Consider the following 9,228-nt stretch of genomic DNA (forward strand, 5'->3'; position numbering starts at 1 on the left):
ACTGTGTTGTGTTGGGGTAGAGGGAAGCTGTTGTCTGTGCTACAGCAAGAGCTGACTCTAACCTGTCTTTTATTTACAGTTAATTGTAAGATGTTTGAGGGTTAGTTTCCTCAAAAAAGGCTTACAAAAGCACCCAAATCTGGACGATAAACACTGGACAAAAGAACATGGAAAAGACGGACAAATAGAGTCTGCACATTAGATTCTGCTCCCATAAATACATTTATTTAATTACCAGCAAGTGACGTTTCGTTGATGGGAGCATTATCTAGTGTTTAGGCTCTATTTTTCTGTCCTTAAGTTTCCCTATAGCCATCTGAAAGCAACTGGATAGATATGCATTCCATTTTAACCATTTTAATAGCACAATACATATAAATACCACTCAAGTACTTCATAATTGTGTGTGTGTGTGTGTGTGTGTGTGTGTGTGTGTGTGTGTGTGTGTGTGTGTGTGTGTGTGTGTGTGTGTGTGTGTGTGTGTGTGTGTGTGTGTGTGAAATGCTATATAAATGCAGCTCCTTTTACCATCAGTCATCGGTGTCTGAATAAAAACTTCAAATGGGTTTGGTGTTTTATTGGCAGTAACGTGTGGACAGTCAACAAGGTCAAACTATATCCACTTTACATTTTTAAGTCCTGTACACTCATGAAAATACCTAATTTCACTGTGACAGCCAAACTGCTGCAGATACGTATTATCTCTGGGGAGGAACAGTAAAAGATTGACTGCACCTAGTTTAATAATCCTGTTTGCACTCCCAAATAGAGGTGACAACACTCTCTCCACAGCCTGTGCAGCTGAGGATATCTTTCAACCCAACCTCTGCATTGTAGGTTTAACAGTAGTTAAGATCCGGTCAATGGTGGAAGAAGTATTCAGATCCTTTACGTAAGTAAAAGTACTAATACCACTATGTAAAAATACTCTGTTACAAGTAAAAGTCCTGCATTGAAAATGTTACTTAGGTAAAAGTATGTAAGTATCATCAGGGAAATGTACTTAAAGTATTAAAAGTAAAAGTACTCAATGCAGAAAAATCCTCCCAAGTTAAAAAGTGTAAAGGATCCAAACAGTTGTGTGTTTAATGGTCTAATCATTTCAGCTAGACTTGTAGGCCGTTCTATTGTTGGCAAGTTTAATTTATAATAAAACATCAGATTTTATAAACTACATGTGTTTTGTGTGCAGAAATCCTATTGTGTAAAGTAACTAGTAACTAAAGCTGTCAGATTAATGTAGTGGAGTAAAAAGTACAATATTTCTCTCTGAAATGTAGCGAAGTAGAAAGTGGCATGAAAAGAAAAGACTCAAGGAAAGTACAAGTACCATAAATTTGTACTTAAGTGCAGTATTTGAGTAAATGTACTTGGTTACATTCCACCACTGGATCCGAGCTATGCTAAAAAATAACTAGTTTGTACGTTGTGTTGCTGGTCTGAAAGGCCATGCTTTAAGTTGGGGCCAGCCATCATAAAGACGCTGGTGCCAAGTTCAACATTGTTTGGATTAGAAATGCAAAAGATATCGTTAAATATATATCAGTAAAAGAAGCACTCATTGGCTTTTGCCGCTCTAGCCATTGGCCACTCCCCCTCTCACTGTGAGCACAGCGTAATTTCCGAATCCCGAATTTAAGGACGTTTCAGAATGCAAAGCACAACCAGTTACAGACAACACGTGGCAGACAGAGCATGGTGCCACTTAATAGGCAGGCGACAAGACACTGTTTTTGTGTCACATCGTTGCAAATATCACATGATGAAGCATCATTCCAAAAAATGGTTTGTCTGTCATCAAGTTATAATACTAATAACTTTACCGTAAGCAAAATAACGCCGCAAATCAAATCCAACGTTAACCATCAAGCCTCTAAGCCTGTATCGGAATGAACACAAAGTGTTAACTTCGTTAACGATAACGACGAGACAGGACTGCCGTCATGACTGGTGATATCAACATGCAATATCGTTGACGAAAAAGACAACACTAAAATGTGTTTTTTTTTTTTCTCTCTCTCTCTCTCTCTCTCTCTCACTCTCACTCTCTCTATCTCTCTCTCTGCACGCAGTCCATTTCTGGTGGTTGATTAACACAGATATGTGCTGATTAGCTCTCATAAAGGCCCGGTTGGGAAGCGCACCGCCATGAGTCCATGAGGCTACTGTCTGATTATTCCACATTTTAATTGTGATATTTTGTGATTAAATTATGAATCTGCTACATTCTCTTTCAGCTAAATATAGTAGTACAATGTCTTCCTCTGATGTAGAAGTATACTGTAAGTCAGTAGTAGGCTATAAAGTGGAATTGCATATTAAGTGGTCCTTCAGTAAGTCATTTTGGTGTACAAATTGGTTTTGGAGAAGCTTTAAGCGCCTGTACCACAAGCCAAGCAATCAGCCCGTTCCAAGCAGGCACATTTTCAACGGGCACTGTACTAGTATGTTACAAGCAGGCATGTTAGAACCAAAATAACTTGGGATGTTTGGGACCTGCAGAGTTTCAAACAGCTAACAGAGCCAACGCAGCAGTTAGCAGTTCCTTAAGTCAGGGGTCTTCAACATTTTTTAAGCCAAGGACCCCTTAACTGTAAAAGAGACAGAACAATATATATGTAGTCATATATCGTATAAAATTAAGTTGCATTATAAACTGTGCCTACTATAACGTGTAGAGCGGCCTAAAGCCTTTACATAGCTTTTTAGTGCATATAATACTAAGCTATTAAAATAATAATTGTTGGCATGATTTTACAAATCATGTTTTAATGTTAAACATGGCTACCTTAGTGACTACCTTACCTATAGGCCAGTAAGCCTATCATCAATGTTTTTTTTACAAATAGGCTGATTTATATTTGCTAATAATGTTTGATTCATGTTAAGACATTTAAGATGCTTTCACACCTGAGCAGTTTGGTCCATTTTAATTGAACACTAGGAGCATTTCGTGGAACAGTCCGGTTTGTTTGGGGGCTGGGGGGGGGCAGCTCATTCGAACTCTGGTGCGGACCAAACAACCAAACTCTGGTCCACATGGTAACGGGGGTCTCGGTTCGCTCCCAAGTGCACTAGAGTTCGGTTCACTTTAGGTAAGAAGGCAATCTGACCCTAATATAGGAACTGAACCAAAAAGCAATGCATTTACTAGCTTGCAATTTCAACTTATATATGATTTAAAGGATAACTTTAAAATCCATAACCTTCTCCTTACTCACTGTCTTGTCAGCTGCTTATTGTTTGCCTTCTTCTAAAATATTAGTGTAGAGGCTAAGCCCAAGCTTTAAGCCCCTGAGGTGCAGTTCCACAGGTAGAGTAATTGACACACTTTTTATCTTTTTGATCAATGAAAGTCCAAGTCATATTTGCAGTTAACACCACTGGTTCCATTTATTTCCATGAGATATTAGTTGGTTTTCCAGACAAATTACTGCTTGTATGTATGCTTGTGTGGCGTTGGTGTGCGTGTGTCTGTGTGTCTGTGTGGTCAAAAACTGTATGTGCTTCCGGGTTGCACCTGAGGAACCAAAGATTGGTTCCTATTTATACCAAGGGCACTAATTGGCTAGAAACACTAAAGCAAAACCAGAAAAACCAAGACGTTACAAATTTGATGTTGCTCCATTATTTCTGAGACCAGGAAGAGTCAGCGAGTTTCACTCGGATATTCTGTCTAATAGACCAGCGACCACAATAGAGAAGCGATGGCAAGCAGCTTTTTGTTTGCATTCAACATGGCGGCCACCGAAGCGCAGCAACCTGTTAATGAAAGTACGTCACCTGGATTGTTGGTCTGATTGGTTGAAGGACTACCCAGTTGCGTACAGAGTCATTTGAACTATGCCCGTTGATCACGCCTCTTGTGCATTAGAAAATACAGAGCAGACTCCCCAGACTAATGTTTAATCTTAAAAGATTGAGCTTGGTCTGGTGATAGCCAGACTACTTAGACTCCAGAATAACTTCATATTGTGTTAAGGTGAAAATGAAAGATCATCTTCAGTTCAATCAAAAAAGGTTTGCGGTCAGATTTTCACAGTAGATGTGTGTTCTTATTGAACCCATTTAAAAGACAAATGCACAGATAAGAGATTTTTTAAAATATATATATATATATATATATATATATATATATATTTTTTTTTTTTTTAATAATTGAAATGTGGCAGTAAAACCAGATCACCCGGAGTACACCACCACTATTTCAAAATTTTCACATGCAAGTTTTAAAAATGTGGCAGTAAAACCAGATCACCCGGTTTTAGAGGGAGGAGGGGGAGGGGGAGGGGATTGTGGTGAAGTGGAGAGAAAGGTTGATGATGTTAATCCTCTCTCTTCTCCTTCTGCTCCTCTTCCGTCGCTCTCGCCTCCTTTTCTTTCTTCTGTCTTTTCAATCCCTCCTTCTCTCTCTTCGCCTGCTCCTTCCTCTCTTTCTTGACTTTATTCTCCATCTCCTCTTTTTCCTTCTTCTGTCTTTTCAATTCTTTCTTCTCTTGCTTCCTATTTTCCTCCTTCTGTTCATTCTCTCGCTCCTCCTCCTCTTTCCTCTCCTTTTTCAGCCTCTTTTCTGTCGCCTTCTTGGCCTTCTCTTCCTCCTTTTTCATTCTGGCCTTCTCCTTATCAGTTTTTTGAGCCAGCTCCTGCAGGCTAAGGAGATTGACCTGAAGTTCAGAGTTTTGCACTTTTAGCATCTTGATTTCGTTCTCCATTTGGCTCTCTTTGTTAATCCACTCATTCTCCATCCTTCTGCTGTTCTTTTTGATCTCTTGGAGGCTGTGGTAATGTACCTGAAGTTCAGAGTTTTGCTCTTTTAAGAGCTTGATTTCGTTCTCCATTTGGCTCTCTTTGTTAATCCACTCCTCTGCCATCCTTCTGCTGTTCTTTTCGATCTCTTGGAGGCTGTGGTAATGTACCTGAAGTTCAGAGGTTTGCTCTTTTAGGAGCTTGATTTCGTTCTCCATTTGGCTCTCTTTGTTAATCCACTCCTCCGCCATCCTTCTGCTGTTCTTTTCAATCTCCTGGAGGCAGTGGTTTTGTACCTGAAGATCAGAGTTTTGGTCTTTTAGGAGCTTGATTTTGTTCTCCATTTGGCTCTCTTTGGTAATCCGCTGCTTCTTCATCCTTCTGCTCATCTTTTCGACCTCGTTGAGGCAGTGGTTTTGTAGCTGAAGAGCAGAGATTTTCTCTTTTAAGAGCTTGATTTCATTCTCCATTTGGCTCTCTTTGTTGTTCCACTCCATGTCTCTGCTCTCTCTTTCCAGCTCAAGCCGTTTCTCAAAGCTCTCCTCTTTTGCAGCGAGCTCACACGTCATTTGGTCTTCCAGAGTGGCGAGTTTTGTTTCAAACTCTACCTCCCTCTGGATGATCTGCCTTTCATTCTCTATGAGCTTGGCTTCGCTCTCCAAATACTTTACTTCTAGAGCCGTCTTTTCCTCCTTTATTTTGTCAATCAGATCATCCTTTTCCTGGACGACATGGCTCAACTTCCTATCATTGTCCTGGAACTTTGCGTCCTTGTCCATCAAATTCTGGTTTGGTATGTTTGATAATATACCATTAATCTTCTTCTCCTGGGTCTCTCTGTTCCTCTCTTGTTCCTGTTTCAAACTTTCTCTGAGAGAGTGAATCTCTTCATTTGTCTCCTTCTCCTTGATCTTACGCTCCTTTTGGACATTTCTCCTAGTGGTTCTCTCTGAGCGTAGAGCCGTCAGTATTTTAATTTTCTCTTCCTCCAGGGCAGCATTTTTGGAGACTAGCTGGTTGATTCGTTCATGAGTTTCCAGTTGGTCTTTTTTCAGGTCCTTGAGCTGTACGCTGGGAGTTGGGCAGACGACTGTCGCCGGCATTGTTGCCATGATCGCTGAACAAAAGTATTTGTTGCGATAGTGGAGTACTGCAATGTAGGGTAGTATTGCTCTATCGTTGTAGTACGAAAGTTTTGGTGTTTTGAGCTCTGTCACACAAAGAGATGCGTCGTTAATGAGTTCAGACTGTTAACTGCCTGTAAGCACCCAGGGTTGTATTCTAAACAGAACCATAGAATGCCATCAAAGGTTTAGAATGTGTCACACTGTGAGATGTCACTCTGCATGACAAGTTCCAGAATGTGATGGCCAAAGATCATATATAGAACATGTTCCTCATCAATTCAATTATTGATTGGCATGAATGTTTCAATAACAATGTTGCCAAAGCATCAGACAAAACACAATAAACAGTTATATGTACACATTTACACAATATTAGGATGGGATAGGGATAGGAAGACCAACCGCTGGCTTTGCCTCACCTGACGCGACTGGAACCAGTGCTGTGTTCTGTCAGTTGGTTAACGTTAAGTTACTATTAGCATCGATGTAAGTAAATGATACACACATCAGTGTTAAACAATGCCCGACACTGTCCGCAATGCAAACCAAAGAACTCCAAAGGAGATATATCTAAAGGAGATATGTTTCCAAGCTGTCAGGGAACATTATGCTGCTCTGGGAATTGAGGCTGTTCTTGGTAAGTTAACCTTACTAGCCTGGGAGAGTAACGTTAGCTAGCTAACAAAGAGAAGAGGGCATTATGCTAACCCTAAAGGTTTATTCATTAATTTTGTAAGGTATTTTATTGTGTAACCTCTCTGTTGAGGCTTAGGAGGAAGTTGTAGTAAATATAGAGCTTTTATTTTGAAGGGGAAAAGGGAAGTGAAGAAAGGGGTTGTTCTTTCTGACGTTTGGTTGTGTTGAACAGAAAAAAAAAAGATTAAAGTGAGACGTGCAGTGCCGTCTTGGTTCCGGCATTGGAAGCCCGTGTCTTCATTTTAGAGTTAAACAGTGATATACAATATAAGAAACGCTCGGTTACATTCATTGGTGGCAGCGGTGGGATGTTTTTTTTTTTTCATTGAGACCTATCGTGAGTGTACTAGCTAGCGTTAGCTACTGCTAACTCCGCGCTAGCTTAGCTTTTACAGTGTATAGTAGCACGAGTATTAGTTCCGCTCGTTGTGCCTCGGAACTTTCCTCGTTTTAGTTCAAGTTAGAGAGGGTAATAAGAGAAACAAGTAAAGGAAACGACACCATGTGGAAGTTTGAAGGAGACCCACTGGACTGCCAACAGCGTCGTGGGAACGGGCCCTTCTCAAACAACGTCAGGATTGAACTCCCGCCACACTTCGCTAGAGAGGTGAATGAGAGGTGAATGAAAGTTTTCCCTGTTGGGCCCGGCAGTATGAAGTGGCTGTGAAGGCGCTGGTAGGAGGCACCGAACGTGACCATGACTATGAACGGGCTAGGATTTTACCAACACGGCTCACAAAGGCTGCGTTTCTCCTGTGGGATAGCCTGCCAGCAGTCGTACAAGCAGACTACTCTGCAGTCAAGGATAAATTTTACAAGAGGCGTTTGGACAAAGACATTTTCTGGACTGTTTCAGAGCGAACCGATGTCAGTGTGACTGTGGGGGACAGGGCTGTCAGTCACGTGGCTCACAGAGAGGGCGTTCCCCTAACCGTGGCTGGCGTGAACGTGGAGCAGAGAGGAGTCCCGGGGAGAAAGGGGATTATCAGGTGTCCTGCGGTGACCGAGCCCCCTCTCCAAATGGCCGCGACTGGAGACCTGCCAAGCCCCCATTTAACGATGACACACAGAGGAGGCGTGGAGTGCGTTTCCTCTCCCCCAAGGGGGAATACCCAGCCAGCCAGTCGGGAAAAGAATTGTAGCTGATGTTGCGGCCCAAACATCAGCTATAGAACCCATGGGCCAACTGGTGGAAGAAAAACTTATCTCTCCCACCTGTAATGTACCTATTAAAGACACACCAGGACTGCAGCGTACCTCATATGTGAGGGGCAACGTCGAAGGGACTGAAATGAACATACTGGTGGATTCAGGCTCGACAGATTCCTACATCAGTGCAGACTTTCGCATGTCAGTTCCAGCTCTTCGCAAGCGTCCCCTCAATGCTGATTTTATTGCTGCGCGTGCTGTGAATGGTCAGATGCTGGACACGCTGGGCACCATAACAGCCACTCTACACCTAGGTAACGAATCCTGGCAACATGTGTTCCATGTACTTAGGGGGTCTACACAAGCAGCGCTGTTGGGCCTGGACTTTCTTATAGCCAACCATGCACTCTTGGATTTTGCTCGTGGCAGGCTGTTGTTATGGGACACTATCATTCCACTGTTAAGCAGCAAAGACTTGATTCCTGAATGTTGTAATGTTTCCATTGCCACTGCCATGACCTTGCCCCCACTCAGCGAGATGCTGGTGCCTGTAAATGTCTCCTCAGTTGGCCCAGGCCAGCCCCCTGACTTTGTGGGCTACCTAGAGCCTAATCCCCAGAATAAAAGTGAATGTGTTGTGGCTCACACAGTGACATCAGTAAGGAACGGGATTACTACAGCTCGTGTGTTGAATCCTATTAATCAGGACATCATATTGAGAGAGGGCATGCACCTGGGAGAGTTTTTTTCTGTGGATGAGTCGGAGCTTGTGTCACTCCCACAGACACCAGATGATACAATTTCTGCTATTTCAGCCACTGGGCCGCTTCTGTCGCTGCAGGAGTCCCCGGCCAGTCAGCAGCAAAAAGCATGGCTGAATGCATTGCTGGAAGAGCATAAGGAGATATTCAGCACGTCCGCGGGAGTGATTGGCAAGTGCAAGCTTATCAAACATCACATCAAAACGAGTGATCACCCTCCTCTGCGACAGCGTGCCTACCGGACCTCGCCAGAAAAGAGGGAAGAGATAGACAGACAAGTGACCGCCCTATTAGCTGATGGGGTGATTGAGGAGAGCTGCAGCCCCTGGGCCTCGCCAGTCGTCCTTGTAAAGAAGAAAAATGGTGAGTGGAGGTTTTGCATCGACTATCGTCGCTTGAACAGTATAACGGTAAAAGACTCTCATCCACTCCCGAGGGTGGATGATACCTTAGATGCATTAGCGGGCTCCCTCTGGTTTAGCACCTTAGATTTCTCAAATGGCTACTGGCAGGTTGAGGTCGCTGAAGAGGACAAGGAAAAGACAGCCTTCACGACTGGCAGGGGTCTATATCAGTGGCGATCAATGCCTATGGGCCTCACCAACTCACCTGCTACGTTCCAGCGCATGATGGAGCTGGTACTTAGAGGGCTCCCATGGCAGGTGTGTATGGTGTACCTTGATGATGTGCTGATATACAGCCCCACCTTTGAGCAGCACCTCTCCAGTTTGCGTGAAGTTTTCTCCAGG

The 9,228-nt window shown here is 43.0% G+C and overlaps 1 protein-coding gene across 1 annotated transcript; it reads right to left on the minus strand.

Moving 5' to 3' along the window:
• Positions 1-4,277: 4,277 nt before the first annotated feature.
• Positions 4,278-5,858, minus strand: LOC116058720 (calponin homology domain-containing protein DDB_G0272472-like). Its single transcript, XM_031311561.1, has one exon. It carries the CDS (start codon positions 5,856-5,858, stop codon positions 4,326-4,328), a length of 1,533 nt encoding a protein of 510 aa, XP_031167421.1. The 3' UTR covers positions 4,278-4,325.
• Between the last annotated feature and the right edge of the window lie 3,370 nt (positions 5,859-9,228).

The sequence above is a fragment of the Sander lucioperca genome, chromosome 11 (assembly GCF_008315115.2).
Source record: "Sander lucioperca isolate FBNREF2018 chromosome 11, SLUC_FBN_1.2, whole genome shotgun sequence".
Taxonomy (NCBI): domain Eukaryota; kingdom Metazoa; phylum Chordata; class Actinopteri; order Perciformes; family Percidae; genus Sander; species Sander lucioperca.